We start from the raw sequence: 21,843 nt of genomic DNA, 5'->3' as shown, positions 1-21,843 counted from the left end.
ATTCATTCATCCTCAAAGTCCGATAGGTTGGTGGAAGGTATCGTCCGTGTATGGCATCTTTCAGCTGAGCCTCGGTGACAACAGCTTCAAAAATACATTGATATTTGCACCATTTCTTCTATCATATCCGAGCTTGGCCAACTAACTTAAGTTTGGTTATCATTACTTGATTGGCAGAAGCAGTTCCTGTGGCAGAGACATAATCATTCATCGACTCAATCCATATCTCCGCCTCCGGTGCGACATCTATTCCTTTTCCACCAAACTCGAGTGCCTTAATCTACTTGAGAATGGAATTTCTTCTCTTACATGTCAGTAATCGTGGGTGCAAAAGGTGCCTGACAATCAAGCCATACCACTTAGGTTACTTTGTTTAGGATATGTCTATGAACCATACATTAATCAATCACGTATCATTATGAAGTTTTGCTCTGATACCAACTGTAACATACTCGTCTATCGGCTGTCCAGGCACGTTTTTAATGGTCCATCAAGAGACGAATCTAAGCGATGTTGCCCGACACTCCCATGGAATATTACGGCGTTTGTTGCCTAGGGTTTCTTGAGCCCCCCTCGCAACGGAACGTTCACGGCCGAACACACTAGAATCGACCTAAAATTTGGGTTCCTAGTGGTCAAGGTCTCTTAACAACATTCTAGTGTCGGCTCTTGGACATCCTACTTTATGCATAGATACCCATGCCACACTTGGTTCAAACAGAATGTGAAACAAGGGGGATGCGACGCTCTACCTTTCTACCCGTAGGGCCCATAGGGCATAGTCCCATTCCGTGCCCCTAAAATGGCATGATTCCGCCTTGCCGTAGGACAGACCCATCGAGGGTTCCGCCCACCCGCTTCCCTCAATAGGCATTCTTTAGTTATTTAATTAGGTCCTACTACATTTATGTGTGACATCTAAAATCAACTTCCTTAATTAAGCCTTTTAGGGGATAGGGTTTGTTCACGTAATTTACGGCACAAACACGAATACAGAGCAAGTAATCCTTTGACAAACAAGTTCAAACAAAGTTCCTTAACTTATCTTCACGTTAATCTTTGTCTCCTGCCCATACAGGAGAAATTATATATCCCTTTTGCCCTGCAGAAATAACTGGTCCAAATCACATGGCACCACAATTTCCATCCTTTATCTAGAATATGATCTTCCAACGCCACAGACGTTGGGGCCACAGCAGTCTTCAACTCTGTTTTGGACTTGGCAAGGGGGATCCAGAGCTCCACCTGACCCACAAGCTTCTGCCTAGGAGTGGAATACTATTCCCATGGTTTTCCTTTTCACCACTCGACCTTCGGCCCATGAATCGAACAGTGCCCTTTTCGGGTCAGTTCGTGGTGCGATCTTGGAGGTGATCCACCTGTGCAAAATATCCTTCTTTAATTAGTCCAATTAAGAATCAAGCACAAACAAGGCATTCAGTCCTAATATCATTTTTCAAAAAGCATTCCTTTATTCTCGTGGCAACTTGTTGTCACAGATCGCTGCCATGAATTTGCCATCAATCACAAGCACTTGGAATAATCATCCAAACAAGAATCCAACAATTAGTTGAATGTAAAAGCATTTTGAATGTTGTTTAATCAACCAACAAAACCAATTGTATTTTTCCAAACAATGAAAGAATAGAAGAGATAACAATTCCATTGCATATTCGCTCTCCCCCTTGGGATCAAAGAGTGATACCATGCAAAATTTTACTTAACACTCCCTTTCTTTGGCTAGGGCATATGTCAAGGTTTCAAACACTGTACAAGACATAAGTCCTATCATTTCAATTCGAGATAACTAATCTAAAAAGAGCATTCATACCTCGTCTCTAAGTGACATTTATCTTTTAGCCTTTCCCTAGCGCAATACTATGCAGAATTTTAACTTGACTTTATCTTCCTTTGTCCTAAGTAAAGACTAATTGAAGACTTATTGATGCTTAATTCTTTATTAGAGAGAGAAAAAAACTTAGACTTGAGTGGCCAAAGGTGGGGTGTTTCTCATAGTTCCATTAGCTCTTGTCACACTTACCATAGTTGAATTGACAATGATGCCCTCGCCTGAGGCTTCACTGCGGATTGTGGGATTACCACCCGCACTCGACATTATTTGCTTAGGGGCCATTCTTGATCTTCCTTGCTTCTAGGGCAACCCCTGTTGGAATTTCAGTACCCTCTTGCTCAAGTGGATGGAAAAAAGGGGGGAAAGCTCGCAGGATAGGGATTAAGTTCGCAGGGAAGGGAAGGAGCGTGTGGTCTCCCTCTAAGGAGGGGAAGAGAAGGAGAACCTTCTATAAGGTTCTCTCTCTCTCTCTCTCTCTCTCTCTCTCTCTCTCTCTCTCTCTCTCTCTCTCTCTCTCTCAGCCTGTTGTGTCAAGGCCTCCCTTCTCTTTGCCATTGGGGGGGGGGGGGGGGGAGGGGGGTTTATAGTGGAAGAGGTGGGGAGGAAGTGGTGCTGGTGGTGGTATCTCCACCACATGTCTGTTTTGCATGGTAGCAAGGAGCCCATTTGGGCTGTAGGGTCTAGTCGTTGATCCCAAGGTGGGGGGTGGTAGGCCACATGGCCTCCCCCTCATCGTAAACATTGTCGTCTTCTCCTTCGTCATCATCATCTTCCTCCACTTCAACTTTCCCTTCTTTGTCGTCGTCATTTCCTTCTTCCTCCCCCCCGCCACCTGTTCAGTGACGATAAGGGGGGAGGGGGGTTTCCTATGGCCCATGGGGAGGGTTATTAAAGTGCTACATGATGTGAATCCATGTATTATAGTGCACCTATGTTTGAAATGGTCTAAGGTAATTTGTAGTGGTCATTGCCTATTTGTTAGATGGTCCAACCTATGTGCTAGAGCATTGTTGTTGATGTTCTAATAAAATTACATATGTGTTGGATAGAAAGTTGGACTATTATCACTTATGTCCTAGAACTTGATTGCTTATGTGTTGCAATCATGGAGAGCCATGTGTTGGATGTGGATGTGCATTAAGACAATCCTGAATTCACTATGAGCACCAAACACCCATCCAAGAACTTAATAAGGTGTGACAAGAAATGAATCTTAAAAACTAGGTAATCAAAGAAAAAAAGCAAAGCACAAAAGACTCATATGTGTAATAGGGTTGCACGTGTTCACAAACACATGAAAGAGAACAATTAGGCATACACCAAATGGTTTGTATCATCAAGAAAAGTCTTAAAGCATGTTTTCCATGTTAACAAGGCTCCTTTGCTTTTGAAATCCTTCCCCCCTCACCCAACCCTTGTGCAATAGAGTGCACTTCACTCATTCCCCTAACCTTTATGGAAGAGGAAGCTAACATACTTACTATCTCTTGGGAAACATTGAAGTGGGCAGAAGAAAAAGATGAACCCTCCTATGTGGATGCATTCATCGCTCCAAGATATTTGGAAACCATACTCTCAACTAAGAATAACAAGCCACGGAACTTCATCACATATACCTTAATGGTCCCATCTTGATTGAAATGTGGTTGCTACTCTTAGGAGATAAAAAACCAAAATCATGTTACTATGGAATACTAAAGGTTGGCACATGAAGATGTCCCATCACTTTTAGCCAAAAATTGCCTACATGACCCATTTTCCATGTAGAATTTTGAAGAAGAGAGATACCCATCCCCTTACAGTTATGTGTTGCTATAAGGAACTAGATGGTAAAAAAGATGCCAAGTTTTTGTATGGCTATATGAACTACTTCTATCCATTCATCAAATGTGCATGTGATGTTACATGCCATTAATTTGAATGTAAAATAGCTCTATCCTTTGGTTCAACCATGCTTTATGGTACATCATTGGCAATGTCAACAAGATATTTATTGGACATTCACCTTAGGAATCTATAATCCTCTTCTTTAAATGGATAAGTGATGCATATGAATTCATCAAAATCGCCTTGGTATTTTCCTCTTATGACTACACAATTTGTTGTTTGTGGTTGATGAAAAAGAAATTGACAATTAGGCGAACTTCGTGAGGGATAAGTGGCAAGAAGTTATGTTTAACTTCATAAATTTATGATCTAAGGGCATTAGCAAATGGCCCATCAAGATCACATCCATCAAATCAGGATGAAAATAATTTGTCAATAAGGGGTTTCTGATTCTTATGATATTAGTGGTAGTATACTGAAGTGGGAGACTATCATCAAGGATTACTTGGATGATGAGCCCTAGACACTAGAACATGCAATCAAGCATTCTAGGACAAATGGCTATATAGAAGAGTCACACAAGAAATCATTACAAGTGACCATTGATATGCTCAAAAGCATTTTGACATGAGAGCTCATCCTTCTATGAGAGGATACTTTGAGAGCACTTAAAACCCTTTCAATGGCGAGTACCCTATGAAGGATGGATTAGACTAGGCCTTTCAAGATTACTAGGAAATCAACAAAGTCATCATAGGCTTTACAAGAGATCATATTGCTAGGATTATGCCATATAGATTGCAAGGGTTTGATACACCTTACTCCCAAGGGTAGTGAAGACAAATTGGACACCATTCAATGGATTACCTTGCTTTGAACTAGATGGGTTTTATCCATTGAAGTGTGATGTCTTATATACTCTTCATTTTTTGGGAAACCACAACATTGGCCAAATCTAGGAAATGTGATCTTATTGTCTTGCTTCTCAATTTTGAGGCCTATGATGCAATTGATTGGGATTTTTTGGAGAGCAGAATGATGTGGTTAGGTTTCTAAAGCAATACATTATTGATGTTTCACACAAAGGCAAGTTCTTGTGGTAGTAGGTGTAATTAATTCAATACACAAATGCCAAATGTCCATTTACCCCTCTCATCTTTCTCTTTGTAGAGTTCTTTTTTAGTAGATGGACTAATATTAAAGTAAAGAGGTTTCGCATCACTAGTCATGATGAGCTTTTAGAATAATTTTAAGATGATATGGCAATATTGACAATCATAAGCATTTTCTATTGGGTGTCAAGTTATCTCATTAATTTGCACAAGTAGTATGGATTCTAGATATGCAACTTGCAACAACCTAATAAGAGGCCTTACAAGCCTTTTACTTTGATCCCCCACAAAACCATAATGCAACAACATACATTTTTGGGGCATGTAATAGAAGTGTGATAGTAGAGTATTACCAAATACTCCTCGCATAAAGGATTCAAGTGATCAAGAATCCTTGCTAGTTGCAAAACATTTATTCGAGCATGACACTTCTCCACCCTTTTTACAAATTTTGAGAGCAGTAGCTTGGGATATCAACCATAGGCATTAGATCAATTATGGCAACATATACTTGAATGGATTGTCATGAAACATACATCTATGATATTCTTACAGCTTAGGTCTTATTAGATCAATTATGGCAACATATACTTGAATGGATTGTCATGAAACATACATCTATGATATTCTTACAGCTTAGGTCTTCACAAGAGCCCTTAGATTGGCCTTTTTAGGGCACATAAAGAGTATATTAATGACCTAGAGGGTAAGTGCCTTGGTAATATACAAATTACCTGCTTATGGATAAAGACTTCTAAGAGACCATAGACTTTTATACATCAAGATAACACTTTTTTATCATGTTGTGCATGTACAACATTTTAAATAAGAAATGGGACGTCAACAAAACCCCGAGAGGGGCATTTCATCCCATAGGATAAGGCATCACAAAGCCGCACATGTAAGTTCATTGGAACTTACAACCTTTCAAAACACATGCACCCACTCTTTGCTCATGTTGAGCAAACCTCGTTATGAAAGGACGCCATCGTTTATTGAAATTTTAGATGAGAGCTCAACGGCAACAATATTGCTTGGTATATCTAAATAACTAGATGCGGCCATGCTACATGTCAAACACATCTCTAAACATGGACAAATCATTTACACCCTCTATGGCAAATGATGGTGGAGATCACAAGGCAACTTGGAGTGCATTAGCAAGGGTCACCTTCATATTTCCGGCTTTGGCTATTCTTTAGCCCATCACTTAGAAATACCTCACACGTATCAAATCTCTCTTTAAAGGATAGAGAGACACCAACTTAGTTGACCCACTTTTTTTTTTTTTAATCATGTTCCAGAATTGTGTGTTCGTTATCGACCATAGAAATGGCTATCACAAAGGTATCTTAATAGGGCTTTGTTTTTTGAAGAAAAGAGGGCCATAACTAAAAGGTCCTTGTACACTTGCTGTGATCGCAAATACATGAATGGAAGTGACTAAGCTTGGTTTTTAAGGTTCAACTACTCAGCCTTGAAGTCCCACACCTACAAGAGGCTGGGTTGGCATAGTAACATGGGACAGATTTTAGGGACAACGGGGAAGAGGATGAGAATGGATACCAGTTGTCCAGGGGTCTAACAACCAGTTCCATCACTGATCCCCTGGAAACACACCATGGGGATGAGACTGGGATGGTATGGGCACGGGATTGGGACGGGAAGCTAGAAAATGGCCATCCTATGTTACTATGGCTCAAGGTGAGTCTGGATGTCTCAACAAACAAATAGCAGTACCTAGCAACCTACTTCCTGAAGTACCCATACATACATTTGCATCTTAATGACATTTTCCATGTTGAGGCCTTCACTCAAGCTTTTAGTAGCCGCTTCATTTCAAGATCCCATCTGATGATTTGCACTTTGCAGCTGACAATGAGAGGCATGGATGGCTGAGATAGGTTCACTTAGTACGTGTAATGACGGAGAGATGTAACATGTTTGCCAAACGAGGAGGTTGCTTGCTGCATTCATCCTACAGGCAGAACAGACATTGCGAGGCTCTACTTGGGCATAAACAGAAACTTTCAAAGATGATTTATCAAGCTGATTGATAAGAAAGGTGTAAGACAAACAGTTGTGCTCCATTGAAATTTGAAATTCCTTGACCTGTATGTAGTTGTTTGTGCTGGGACCAAAATGTACGAGGCAGTAGACAAAAGGATACATTTATATGGGATTCGTCAGGTGAATCAGAAAACAATAAAAAATGGACATCTCCATATTTGCCGGTACAGGACTTCAGCAACCCTCTTCTCTAAGCATGGTTGAAACCAGCTTGGAAATTTTTTTCCCCATTTCTGTACAGTCCCTACATGTGCCAGTATGGCATTCGTATTTTCTCATCTTGACTGAAACCAGCCCAGGTAAATTTTCACCCATCTCTGTAGAGTTGAGAACCACCCATACTTCTCTTCAGGCTGTTGAGGTGGAGGATACACATGCTGCTTGTCTGTTTTCTTGCTCTTAGATTTGCTCTTCTTAGCAGGAACAGGAAAATCCTTCAATTTTGCAGCTTCGCGTGCTTGAGGGGACACTACTGAGGCTTGCTCAGCCTTATATTCAGCAATGACACCAGAACCTATGCAAGCATCACCCTCGTAAAAAGCAGCATATTGTCCAGCTGCAAGCCCCTGATCGTCTTCCGAAAGCCGAACTACAGCTGCTTCACTACCAGATGTATTGAAATCAATACTGCAATCGTAAAATCTGGGTCCGTGACGAACCTGGGCAGAAAAGACAACTTGCAAGTCAGAATGAGTTTGCTTGAAGCAATTTTGCACGACAGCCATAAATAATTTAAACCCTTGTCCCACTCACTTGCAGCCCCCACCATATACCCCCCTGCGCCCCCCACACCCCCTACTGGGGCCTTCCCATGGGGCGACCACAGGCCCACCTGCCCCAAAAAGACCAGACACAATTGAGCACACAGGCAAGAAAAAAGAACAACTCATCTATATATTTTCATAAAAATCCAAGCCTCACTTTTAAAATCAATGAATGTATGGAAACAATGATGCTCATAAAGGGATTGATTTCATGATTGACGAAGTACACCGACCTATATGAAAAGGAAGACGAAATGGTTTAATTGGCTGACATCCCAATAGTGCCACCGCATATACACTGATGAATGCAATAAAACGATGACAATCATGAAGGGATTGCTTTCACCATTGACAGAAGGAAAGACTGTTTTATGTTCAACTGACATCCCAATAGTGCCTCCACGATTGAAATTGTGCATACTCATCCAGTTTATGTTGACTGACATCCCAATAGTGCCTCCATGATTGAAATTGCACATACTCATCCAGTTTAAGGTGGTGCTATCCAAAAAGTGAAAGAGGTTTAGAGACTCAATCCTATCCAAAGCAGATGGGGCTGTCTCATTTGAAGCTACGCAACAAGACCATAAGCCATTGTCATGGGGACATGATTTATGTTTGGAACTCTCTTTGATGGGTCAAGGACATTGCGTGAGTTGTGTTGGATATGGGGCAAGTCCATCAGTAATTCAGGTTCTGTTAGTAAAAACAAAATTTATGTGTAAGTTTGTACAGACATTAACTCATCGTAATGCAATGACCCTTATTAAAAGTTTCATTGAATTTGGGTGTAGACCAAAGTTTTGGGAGTGAATTAAAGGCTGAATGATCATATTACAATATTTATTGAATCGTTCTTGTGAAAAGCTGATAGAATGCAAAGAAACCATAGAAAACACTACGAAAGGTGAGCAAAACACAGCTTTTCCTCAGCAGCAGGTCTTCATCAAGCTGTGCATGCTCAGGACGGGATCATCAGCTTCTATTGCTGAATCATGGAATTCCACTGCTGATCATGTTGTCTGCACTTTTTGCAAGGCTGAATGTAGTCAGAGCAGAGCTTTCTTTGGCCAGGGGTGGTAATCCCAAGGTAGTGCAGAGCTGTTCCAAGTGGTGTGGAGCTGTCCCAAGGCAGGGTGAAGCTGCTTGGAACTGGTGAAGTAGTTTGGATCTAAGCAATGGCTTCCTAGAGCTGGACAATGAGTTCTGACCAGGGGAAAGCTATTGGACATTCCTAGGAGGGGGCTTGGAAGACTCTATAGGTGAGTCAGGAGTGGGAAGTAGACCAAGCTTTGACAGCACAATCTCAAGTAACGTGGCTGAGGGACAACATCTCTTGTTTTAGGATCAAACAACTGATCAGCTTTTGGTGCAGAAGAGTGGCCTACAAAAATCAAGATCTCTGCTAGGGGCATGAGCTTTCATCTTGTCATTGGAAGTATGTGTGTACGCATGACTCCCAAAGAGTCTAAGGTGAGAAATAAGAAAAGTGCCAAAGAAAGCCTCAAAGGGGGTCTTATGAGGGACCATTGCAATTGGGCACCACTTGAGGATTTACATCAAAGTGTTAACACCCTCAATCCATGGGAGCTGAGGGAGCTTTGTTAATAGGATTTGGGATATCATAAGATGCTGAAGGAGGCACTAGAATCCAAAAACCTTGCCCAACTGTAGGATGTGGCACTAGAAGATAGCCACAAGGCCCACTAGGTAATGTCATGTGAGCAAACTCTAGAACAACCCATTCAACACTCGAGGGTGGATATGCTTGGGTAGGTAACCCATGCAAAACATAACTTGAAAGTGTTAGATGCGAGGAACAAGACCCCACCATTAGTGGACTTCTACTACCCAGATGCACAAAAGCAGAGAACCTAAAGGAATAAGATGTATTGATGGTTCACCCAGCATAGTGTGTGGTGCTACTAGTGAAGGTGTGAATGGATATGTAAATGAAGGTGCAATAGAAGGAAAGTATGATATGGGTGGGATTTGGAATTGTGGTGCAAATGGTAGTGAAGTGTATGTAGTTTATCGATTTTGTGAATCAGATGAAATCGAAGGAAATTGAAATAAAGATGGTGGAATTAAAGATGAAGCACAAAAAATAAAGTGACTAGTAGAAGGAGAACTTCAAGAAAATAAAAATAATTTTTTCTTGTAATCACCTCTGCTTGTACTAACATACTGGTAGATAATCTTCTTCACGACTGAATCCAATATCTTACATTAAAAAAGGAGCTAAGGAGAAAGGACTAGAAATTTCGACTTATGTACCTTGTATGGATGAAGATGGAATTGGATTGAAGAATGGTGTGTGATTGATATTTCCTTCTCCAAGTGGATGGTCGATCCAATAGATGGCTCAACTTGCTTTTTCAAGGGTCATTGGTGATCGATACTTGAAGCGTTGTCGACAGATCACAAGGGGGAGAGAAGCAATGAGACCAGTCGCATTGAGGCCGAAGGTGGATGAGTAATATTCTGGGATGGCCACAGAATTGGGGGGGTCATGAGGCAAGAAGGGGCACCATCAAGCAGGATAGAGAGAGCGAGGAGAGAGAGGGGGAAGGTAAGAACAGGCTGCGCCTGAGAAAGAGGAAAGGGGGAAATCATTTCTATCATCTTCCATCATCGTCGCCCTTCTCTTTAGTGGATGGAGTAGATGCCGATTGCTCCATCAATTTCAAGATTTCGATTGTGATCTTAGATTCTCCCCTAATCAAGGCGTCATATTTTCTAATCAAAATACAAGCATCTGAGTACATTCAAGGATCATGGCAACAAAATCCAGTGATCAAACGACCAATATTCCCATTAGGAGCAATCTTCTTTTAAACCTTAAGGTTTAAAAGATTTAACTTTTCACCTTATTAAGCCCAATTCACATGTAATTATCAAAATTTGCATTATCGAGCATGGAGAAACATCAAAGTGAATGTGTATTGGGATGGGAACAGCTGATAGATTGATTTCCTTTGTTGGACTGCGGAGACATTGGCTTCAAAGGCGCAATTTCGACTTGCATTGTCAAGTAAGCGTCTTATCTCATTTAACAAAAATAAATGTTGTAACATGAATATTTTCTCAGTTCAGAATTTTTATAAAATGTCTTAAAACCTAATTTTCTATTTTGAATAGTTGTTAGTATTTATGTATGTTTGATTCTATATTTTAAAATAAAAAACAACTAAAAATGCTTTAAAATGGCTTTCAAATCTATCCCACTACTTTCTTGTCTCTGATGTTGAGCTTTCGAATCAAGGCTTGGGGTAAGAGTACCTAACTTTGACACTATGTAAAGAGATACTCAAGCACAAAAGATAACACAAAACACAATGATAGAACAATAGAACTCAAAGGTTGAAAAGAAACTAAATGTAAAAGAAGAATGAATGAAGAATTAAAGCAGTAAACATACTATGCAAGGGTGAATACAAAACCTTGAATCTCTGTCTCAAAATGGACTGGGATAGAGACAAATTGGAGAGTATGTCGTACTATAAATGGAAACCGAAATGCAGCAAGCAGTCTCGATGCAATGACCAACTGCTGTAAATGGTAGTAGACAGCAGTGCAAGCTGCACTGTCCCAAAAACACTACACTTAGACTGATGACGCCAGATCTGGTGAAGTACACAGCAAAAACGAAGCAATGACAACTCCCAGAGGCTATGGAAGATCAAGGCCACAGTTGCACACTGAAAATGCAGCCTCCTGAGGCTGGGCATGTTGCGTGGTCATACACTCTGTGTTTCCTCAATGCAAACACTAGCAGTTTTCTTAACATGGTATCAGAGCCAATGCTCTTGTAAAGAGTATCCTACGGATACTGTGGAGAGTTAGTCTTTGTGCGAGGCACACAATACAACTCGTAACTGAATCACAATGTCCCAGACACCTTTTCCAATTTCTATGATGTCCTATCAGGCTTCTCCATCAGTGGAGGCCCTAAGATGGCACTATGGACTCCGTGAGGAGGATGACACTCCACTTTCACCTTCACCTTCACCTTCTTTTTCTACTCCTATTCTAGATTTCATTAACGTGACAGAGGAGGACTTTGAGGAGTACTATTGCAACAAGTGCGGTAATGTTTACTCCCCTCCTACAAGCTTTGCTACCACATTCGGACCGGTTGGTGAGGCTAGCCACCTCTCCGATCATGGAGAACATACGGCATTTGGAGCATCTGGCGATCCATCTTCATCATTTCAGCCAATCCCAATGTCAAGTTCGTACAACCCTTTTAAGTTGAATGAATCAAAACCCTCACCTGTTTCTTCTTTTGAGGTGCAGGATTCGGATGGTTTTTGCGTATGTGAACTTTAATAGAGGGGGCTCACGAAGCAGACAGAATTCAAGTACATCTATCCCTTCTGTTTCATTTGAGCATGTAAAACACACTTCTCACTTCCCTCCCATCCCACCCTCTTCTACCTCCACCCTTGATCGTCTCTCTTCATCCTTCCAAAATCTCGGATTACACTCCACATCTGCTTCACACACACTAGGGGTTGGATCTTCCATCTCCGCTCCTATACCTTCTCCTTCTCTACTCCATTCTCTACCTCCTTGCACCATGGTCAGACGAGGTTACGTTCTTTTTGAATAAGTTTCCCGAAAAGTACTTCAATTTCATTCAGCACATCATTTCACAGCCTCGATTGCCAACCTTCTACCAGTTTCAGTGTCAGTTCTTGCGTTACGCGAGGCTGTATATTCAAGTCCACGAGAAATCCTCATCACAGCCTTATTTAGAGTAGAGGGGATTGGTTACCTCTTCTTAGGGAGGGAAAACTAACAATGGCAAAAACTTGCAAGATGCGAAGGCAAGCTAATCAAAGGGTGACTCCTCTTCCTCAGATGGAACCAAAGAATCTAGACCTATCTGGTAGCAACTCCCTAAGAAAAACCGGTTTTGCACACACTGCTAGAGAGCAGGCCATGTGGACGAGGAGTGCACCAAACCACTGCGACTGCACAGTCTAGTGGGACTACACCTTCCGCTCTTGCTTCATCTACTCCTTCAACACCCGTTGTTGTTGCTGGACATGTGGCCCGAGCACAACCTCAACAGACAGACTCTTTCACTACCCCTAAGGAACTGGCTGATTGGTCTGCAGGTCCTAATCCTGTTGTGCTTCATGCATCCATATCACCTTCCTCTCCATCTCGTCAGGCGTTCCCTTCGTCAGTCTAGCATCCATTTTTCGCACTCCTAGAGTCAAGCCCATAGGATTCATTGTCCTTAGCTTTTCCATTCTTAAGTCTTCTGTTGCATTTACTCACACACATACACATTCGTTGCATTGTCTTTTCAGTTAGATTTTCTCTCTATTATGTTCTTTGGAGCATCTCGTCACTGACCTCTTTCCAGATTCTCATCTCTTTTGCAAGGTTTTGTCTTTCAGTGTAGGGCTAACTTGTAGATTGCTTTGGTCCTACCTGGGCTAGAGACATCAAAATGCGCACTTTTCTTTTCATGGTTTCATCATCCTAGGAATGCTTGCTCTTCTTCCAACATGGCGATTTTCCCTCCCGAGACGGATCGTACAGCATCTCTCTTAATGCTATCATGGGACTTCTACCTTACTCTTCCAGTGAAGTGCTTCATCCACTTCATCTTCATCATCTTCTTCCATTCTTTATGGTTCTCGGCACCATAGGAAGACCGGCATCAAGCTCCTCTTCCTTCTTTGGCATCTGCATCCAAGTCAAGAGGGGGTTCCTACCCTTCTTGGTACCTACAGGCTTCAACACTTAGTCTTCAACATCGACTTCTCTCCCCTGTTGTACCTTCCCCCCTTTGCATTGCATGATTTCATCATCTTTGTACTAGGGCGTTTGGGCAAGTGAACAATTTTCCCACGAGGAACATTGTCGAAGTGGCACCTACTACATGAGCATTCTTCAGCATGTAGCATACTTTGCATCTCATTGTGCAAAGCACCACTTGAGTAAATCCTAAGTTGTTTCCGCCGGTGGCTTTTGACACCACACCACCATACTCCCCCATCATATTTTTCCACGTCATTGACACCCTTGAGTGGATGGATAAGCTTGTACTATTTTGTAATGTCTTGGGTGTACCCTCCCTACTCTCGTCTTCTGGGTCACTGTTACTCAATCGGTCGCATCCCATAAAATTTAACTCTCACCTTTTTTATTATAAAAATTCAATGTGGTTCCATCCACCTTTATAGAACTTGGTAGGCCACTGGGCAACCGACGTGCACCCTTTGTCCGATGTCCTGACCTCTTTGAGGTGACTACTTGGACTCCCTTGGTAAGATAACCATTGCCTTTGTAGTCTTGGTAGGCCACTAAGCAATAGACGTAAACCCTTTTTCCGATGCCCTGGGCTGCTTTGGGGTGGGATGCCCTGGGATAAGTAAAAATCCAAGTGGTTGACCTAACCTTTCGGCTCTGTTTTGGGCTTGAGAAGGAGTGTTGAGCTAAAACACACTTCTCAATTGATTAGCATTCTTAAACAACCCCAAAACACATTTAATTAATGAAAAACCCTAAAAAGGGGAGTAGTTCGAGAGAGTTTCAATGGTCCCCCCAAAACCCTAATTCTTTGGGACACCCTTCATCATCTACAAATAGACAAGCTGCCCCCATTCAGCCTCATTCCCATCTATGCAGGTTTCACACCCTTGAGTGCAAATTTCAACCATCAGTCTACCTCTACTTGGCTGTCCACCCTTTGAGACTGTTGCCACCTCTCCATCAGCCCTTGCAGCGCCCTAGCGACTTCCTCCAAGCTGTCCCCCACTATTTGTCGCCTTCCTCCAGCAGGCTATGTTTGGCGTTTTCCAACCATCGCCAACATCTTCATCACCTTCTACAATTGTCGCCTCTGTCTCCGGCAGCCTCTAGTGTCAACGTTTTGCAGACTCCTCTCTCTTCATAGTTCGACTAATGGTCGCAGATTTTGGATCCGTCTCCGATGGACATCACTCTCCGACAAACTGCTCTGCCCTTGAATATATGTGCACTCTTACATTCATTTGCAATATTCATTCACTTCAGAGTTGTGTTCTTCTTTTCCTTCTTCTATTTGTGTTTGAGTTTTGAAGAAAATCTCTTATTTTAAAAAGACATGTGATCCAAGAGGGTAACTATGTCCCACATGTAAAACCCTAATTTGGATATCCTAAACGTTCTATAAATAGACATGCAGCCCACCACTCTCCCTCAATCTCGTTTTTACAAGTTTCAAGAACCGTACCTTTGCTGCCCACACCCCATTCATAGAGGGCATCACAGTTAGAGCTTCCCCCAACCATCTGCTACCATCTAGCGTCTGATTCCAGCCTTCACTACCTACCTACAACCTTCACCAAGTTCTTGGGAGCTGCCGTTTACAGTTTGTTGTTGCATTTGATGTTGACATCCGCACTTGATGTTGTCACCATTAGCCTAGAACTGTTGCCCTGATCCTCTCTCTCCTATGAATGTTGTGTTTTCAATTTCTAGCTGCCACCCTAACATTCTCTATCCTTTGTTTGTTGCATTTGCACCTAACAACTGTTATTCAATTTTTCTCTCTCCTCAGATACCTGCGTTTTTAGACTTTCTCTCTCCTACACTGTTGTCTATATCAGATCCAACCTTCCTTGGCTGCATTTGTTGGTGTTTGACACTAGGAGGCTACCTTTGCTGCAATTCAAGATCCGTTCAGAGTACGACACACTCTACAACTCATAACCTCTGCCTTAATCCCAAAGATACAAGAGTTCGAGGTTCAGTATTCACTACATAGTGTGTCTATTGCATGAGCACTATATATTCATTATTCATTCACTTTATTATTCATTGTGTTCACACTCTCTGAGTCACCCTAACCCTAATCCTAATTTGTGAACAGCCCAACCCTTGGGACATACTACCGCCCCAGGTGGCGAAGAGCCGACATCGAGGTGCCAAACCTTCCCGTCAATGGCCCTTTTGAGGTTCCTTAGGGACCGATTCACTCTGCACAATTGACTGAAAGCAGAAAAAACACTAGGATTTCCTTCCCATGCCTTTATGGCTCCTTCCATCTCTCACATGGCATACTTATGCTGAGCTGGCCTCATTACAACTACCCAGCAGCTACTCCCATTGCATATCCTAATCTTCATGCTACATATGGATCTACCATGCAAGGAATCCCTCTTTTGCATGGTGGGACTCTCAGGTTAAGCTGCAAGTGTGCTCCATCCCCAGACCAAAGAAACTGCCTAGCATAACATTCCTAAAAAATCTAGATTCTGTATGCATTGCTAGAAGCCTAGCCACATTAACAACACATGTCATACATGGGCTACGAAATGAATGGGTAGTGAAGATTCAACATTGACTGCACCCTGAGCATGCCAAGGAGAATCCAAGCTAATCTTCCTTGGCAGATAATAGGGGTTTTATTCCTACACATGATCAATGCTCAGCCAGCACCTTTTAGATCTCCCAAAGGCTTGACTGACTAATCTGTTGGACATCATGTGTCCTTGGTCCCTCCAGAAAGACTCGTGACATCTACCTCTCACAACCATTGGCTGTAAGCAGCAGGGTGCAGTGGTGGCCTATCCTTAGGCTGTCCAATAGGATCCTTAGGCTAGTCAAGCTACTCTTCTGGATAAGGGCCCTTAAAATAGGCTAAGAAAAATCTTTAGCTAGACATCTTGTAAGTCTGCATTTATACCTTATGCTGCACTTTCTCTAGGTTCACTTTGCATCCTTAGCCTTGCACCACAAAGCATTTTAGTATGTCAATGTGCAGCATTGGTACCCAAGCCATCATGTATTCTCCTAGTACTACTGGGCTTGCATTTCAGTTAAGGACTAAACTTGCAAGGATCTTCCAATACTAACTAGGGCCTAGCTAGGCCGGAGATGAGAATTTTATACCAAGACATGATGAGTCTTTTATATGATTGAAATGGGCAAAAACTACAAAATGAAAATGTGACACATCACAATTCTTGCTTGCTTCATAATCTTAAGCTTTGACCAAGTGTTCCTTCACAAATTCCGAGATCTTTCAAAATTTCTTAAAAATCCAACTCAATGTGAAAGACTCTGCCCAAACTGAGTTGAAGAGCTTTCCACGCAACCTCATATGAAGCTTTACCAATGTTCTCAGTCCTTGACATGTGTGTAATTCTCGGCTGCTCAATGGAACAAAGCAACCCTTTCAAACAACTGGTCACACTAACACTTGTAAATATCAAATGCCAGATGATTGTAAATTTCAGTCTGCACATGTACCTGCAGATTGAAATACTCTAGAAACCTGTATCGCATCCCAAAATCATCACATAACGCTCTCCAAAATCTGATTTGAAAATTGGATCCCATTTTGAACTGTTCATTCCAGTCAAACTACAAATCAGGTACCGATGTTGGACAAAAGAGGCAAGCTATCATCATCTCTTGTTGCAGCCTGCTTGCATTGAATGATTGTGTAAAACTTATTGAATCAATTGACTTGACAAAACTGAGTACTCCCAGTGCTTATTATCACTTGGAAAGGATCCAACAATGTAGAGATAGTTAGGAAGCCACTAGGTATGTCACATTAGAACTCACAAAACTAAGATGCAATACACCCTTAACTCAAAATGAGAGGCATGCTGGATCAAGCTTTAGACAAATGCAGCCTGCCCAGTTAGTAAACAGGACTGGTTGGATGGAGTATTGGCTAAGAGGGCTAAAGCCACAACCATAATGAGAACTCCAGGTGAACCCGCCGGCCCAAGATGGGGAATGTCTTCACCCATGATGCAAAACCTCTTACTTATATCCTCAATCCTTAAGTATCTAGGCTACAGTTCAAATTGGAGTTTGCTCAAGTAAATCTTCGCCAAGATTTGTCACATGAGCTGCATTATCTCTCAGGCTGGGTTTTCCTTAATCAATCTGGATGTTTTTGTATGAGACAATCTAGAATGTCCACTGTGCCCTTGGGTCAGCTGAATGTAAAGCTTTGGAAGAAAATGGATTTCAGTCACACAGCTGTAATAACACAATAAGTTGATGATTGATCCATGAGCTGTTACTTTGAACCACAACTCCATGGGCCACAACCTCACGATCACATGCTGAGTAACTTTAAGGGGGTAAACTTGAGAGGAGGATAAGGTAGCTAAATAGTTAGTTGTTGACTTGATCCTTGAAAGGGCCCAGGGGCTGAATAAGAATCCAGCCACAGGCAAAGGATGAAAGTATTTACAGCAAATAAGCGAATGACTTTGGCATAGGCTTGAGTGTTAAGGAGTGCCTTGGAAAATGGAGATACAGAGAAAGAAAGAAAGAAAGAAAAAGTTCTGTTTGCTTCAGCCTTCACAGTTGTGCATGACCACATCTCTGTGGAGCACTAGTGCAATATTTAAAAGGTACCAACTAAAGACATTAGAATCTGTAGAGGACATGCTAACAGCCAACATTAATACAACTTGGACCATTGAATCAGGTCAAAAGGCTGACAAAGTACTAACTTTAGCTTCACATACATATAGTAAGATGATGTTGAACTAGATGTTAGCACCAAAAACTTGACCATGAACTCTACAGTGTTGACTGTTCTACCTGGGGATCATAATAATGGATCTACAGTGGACTTTAGGGGTTTGGGAAAACACTAATGCTAAGCCCCATTAAACTCTAGATATGCATCAAAATTATACTCTAATTTACAAGCCATTATCCTGTTTTTTGGTTTAATCTCACATTTTCACTTGATAAACATATAAACAAAGTTCAAAGTTCAAAGAGCTCATATGTTTGACTTTATAGCTTTTAGGAAACGATTGTAAGTCATTCAACAACAATCCACTCTTGTGAGTGCTTTAGATATCATTAGCACTCCCTAGTCGAGTCCTCAACACATAAAACCAAAAATTCACTCTAACTTCTTGCATGTAATACATGGAAGTGTTACAAAAGTAAATGTAATACATATGTATGAAAACCATTGACAAAAAGCACAAACTTCAAGGTGGCAAACCTTGCATCTTAACGCTGATGTGCCGTTAGGGGGATGGCCACTGAACCAGTTCAGCAACTGAACTTCAAATACTCGTCTTTTTTTGTCAACTGAGAAATAGTCTTTAGAGACAAAAACAACATTGTTTTCAAGATCTTTATCAACAACATACCTGCAGTTGAATCATTTTATCAATCAATCCTGCAGTAGACAGAGAAACCCTCTCATTGCAGAATCCATACTTGTTTTTTTAGCTACTTACTCTCACCATGGTCCCTGTGATAAGCGCAATCCTTGCCTCTGACCGATGGTGTGGAACCAATAACCTTTATGATTGCCAAGATAATTGCCAGTTTCTGCTTCTAGTATTCGACCCTCCTTTTCTCCAAGATGACGACAGATGAAATCACTAAATTTCACCTGCATGATCACTTGATATACTGGTCAGTATACTGATATTGGCTCACTTGAGCTACTCAATTGCACACCTAAATTAAGTTGAAGGTGTTTGGAAAGAAACGTACTAAGTGTTTAAGTGCAGAAACAGACAGCTCTTTGACCACCTATCTATGTGAATCAGAGAACTAGCATTGACTAAAACATATTTTTATCTCCTAGCTTTATAATGACTTAAGAAAGAATCTCTATTCAAAGTTCACATTTAAATGTGACAACATAGACATGTGGAATCAAAAAGATATAATGAATTGAACACAAGCCGAATGCAAAACACAAAGAGAGTGCATGGAAGAAAACAGTATCAAATAGGTTGTGCTAACACTTACCAAATATTAGGATGCGTAACATAGGCAAGACCAAGAGACTATGAAACCATCCCAAAAAAGTATAGGCAGCCATACAGCAGCCTAAAGTTCCAAACAACATCCCAAATGAAAAACAAACTGACTACAGAAAGAGCTCATAATGTCCTGTACTAACTCACTGATCTATCTCACAAGCAGGAAATAACCATCATGCTATCACCCTCTTAGATCCTAAGTGGGTGTGAATACCCAAGAAGCCAGTTCAAAGAATCAAAGGCAATGGAAAAGCCTTCTTGATGACGTCTACCACATTGTCTGCAGATTAAACATTCAGACAGGGTCTAGCTCCTTATGAAGCATGAGATCCAGAACAAAAGGATCTTAGATCTCAATGCTTTGTGTCACCAAGACATATTGGGTTATTTGCAATAGCCCAAGCAGCTCTCCTCAAACCAAAGCACAAACAACCATCATTGTCAAAAAACAGCCTTTGCAGGCAATCTCCTCAACCACAAAACTTCTAAGCAGTCACACAAGCACCATTGAGGTAGAAATGAAATGACATGATATATTAAAGCCAAAAGGCCAAAATGAACTATGAGACCATGGGGTTACAATCATCTGTAAGATGATACAACTATCTGATAGGAAACAACAAATGTAAATGTAAATGAACAGCAAAAGAAAGCTAATGCTAAAGAAAAGAACTCTAGCTGGTAAAGAAAGCTCTAGCTGATACAATCTCATTGGGTTATATAAGAAAGACAGAGAAGGGTTCTCTGCAATTGACAATAATCCCAATTCATGATGATAGCTACTATGAGATCACCCTTTAATAAGACCATGATCAATTGCTCATTGAAGGGTTGCTAACTTGTTCTTATTTGAATGCTCCAAATCGGTAATTGACAACATAGAATATATGAAACCTCCCACTAACATCCAACATGCACATGAGATATGACACAAGCCACATTCATGAATATAAGGGACTGGAAATCAAACTCACCTCCTAGCCATAGAGCCAAGCAAGCACAACCTCAAGCCTAGGAGCTAGTAGCACTCCAGGTCATGACCATGTCCCAAAGACCAATCTCATACAACCAATCCACACCATCCTGGTATACAGATGCATTGGCCAACGCGCCAAGAGTCCAAGAGTGGTGATCACACAACCCTATGCACAATAGGGCCTTGAGTATCCTAAACCCGAAGTGTCACTTCATAACCATTGTGACCAATGCTCCTAGCACCCATCCCTATGTCCAAGGATATAACACTTCGCCCCTTATAAATGATTGTTGTCCTCGGCAATATCCTCAAAGATGAAGTGGAGAAAACAACTCTTCAACGAACGTACCAACTCCCAGGTAGACTTTGCCTATCGGTGGTTTTTCCACTTGCCCAAATACTTGGGATAAACGATCAAATGAGATTGTTTGGTCCTATGGCCGAGAATCGATTCAAGTTTGAGTGAAATATAGCGAGTAGTATCCTTAAGCCACGGGACATTCTCAATCACAACTATCGGTTCACCTTGTTCCAATCGTTCTTTCAAATGACTAACATGGAACATAGTGTTAACCCCAACACGAAGAAAGCAAAAGAAAGCAGAAAAGACGCAGGGCAAAGGTGGAAAAAAGGTCGCCCGACTGAAGAAAGAAGAGGAAAAAAGACCAAAAGCGCAAGGGCAACCTTAAAAGTCCAAGGCAAATGCCGAAGGAGAAAGGCACATTTTAAAATGGAAAAGGCGCACCCTGAAATCTTGTAAAAGAGCGCCGGGCTCTCACCCGTGCAATTTGTAAATGTAGACAGGCGGTGGAAAGGAAGCTAGGAGGATAGACGGACAATGAGAAAAGGGGCCTAGGCTAATGGCCGGCCATGTAAAAAAAGGGGGATGACCGCCCATGGAAATTAGGGCATGTATATAAAGTTAAAAAGTGAACGAGAAGCTCATTCTCGTGTGTGGCAGAAAGCTTCTTCTTCTTCTCCTCTTGTTTCTTGCCTTCTTGCTTGTGCTTGAGAGAGGGATTGAGAGAGTGTGAGGGAGTGAGGGAGTGATTGTGTGAGAGTGAGGGATCTTGGAGAAGGAGCTCTCCATCTTCTCTCTTCATCTTCTCCTCTTCTCTTCTCTTCTCTTGTCTTGTACGTGGCTATGGAGGATGAAGCTCATGGGAGAGGGATTGAGGTTGCTTGAGCTTACCTCAAGGATCATGGAGCTGCAGGGGTGCAAGAGAGAGGAAGGTACTCGATCGAGCATCAAGGTAAGCTCACTACACCCGTAAGGTAGGCATTGCGCGACGGCTATGTGAGAGGTAGCCATGGCTGCTCGGTTCGAAACACTTGAGCAATAAGTGGTCCGTAGGTCTCGGGGTAGAGCTTGAAGAGCTCCCACATTTTGATTCCATTGCCGGGACCGGCGGAATCGAGCTTTGAGCGCCGCGCGCATCAGATCGAGCATGGAAGTAGGGTTTGTAGC

General features: G+C 41.8%; 1 protein-coding gene across 3 annotated transcripts in view; it reads right to left on the bottom strand.

The window, feature by feature from the left end:
• Positions 1 to 6,859: 6,859 nt before the first annotated feature.
• LOC148030056 (tRNA (5-methylaminomethyl-2-thiouridylate)-methyltransferase) overlaps positions 6,860 to 21,843 on the bottom strand; it is a 49,023-nt gene continuing 34,039 nt past the window's right edge. Inside the window, exons 8-10 of one of the 3 annotated variants that reach the window (XM_087686327.1) lie at positions 18,869 to 19,020; positions 18,622 to 18,772; positions 6,860 to 7,520 (exon numbers count right to left, since the gene is read on the bottom strand). In XM_087686327.1, coding sequence (XP_087542453.1) covers positions 7,137 to 7,520; positions 18,622 to 18,772; positions 18,869 to 19,020 — 687 coding nt within the window. In that variant the 3' untranslated portion in view covers positions 6,860 to 7,136. Of the gene's footprint in view, positions 7,521 to 7,667; positions 10,365 to 18,621; positions 18,773 to 18,868; positions 19,021 to 21,843 lie in introns of those variants that run through there. The other 2 variants (XM_087686329.1, XM_087686328.1) reach the window with 2 other exon arrangements.

This window comes from Lygodium microphyllum, chromosome 10, assembly GCF_053477565.2.
Source record: "Lygodium microphyllum isolate KBCC chromosome 10, Lygodium_microphyllum_v1.1.10, whole genome shotgun sequence".
NCBI classification, from domain to species: Eukaryota; Viridiplantae; Streptophyta; class Polypodiopsida; order Schizaeales; family Lygodiaceae; genus Lygodium; species Lygodium microphyllum.
The sequence above is the reverse complement of the archived record's forward strand: the minus strand, read 5'-3'. Positions and strand labels throughout refer to the sequence as shown.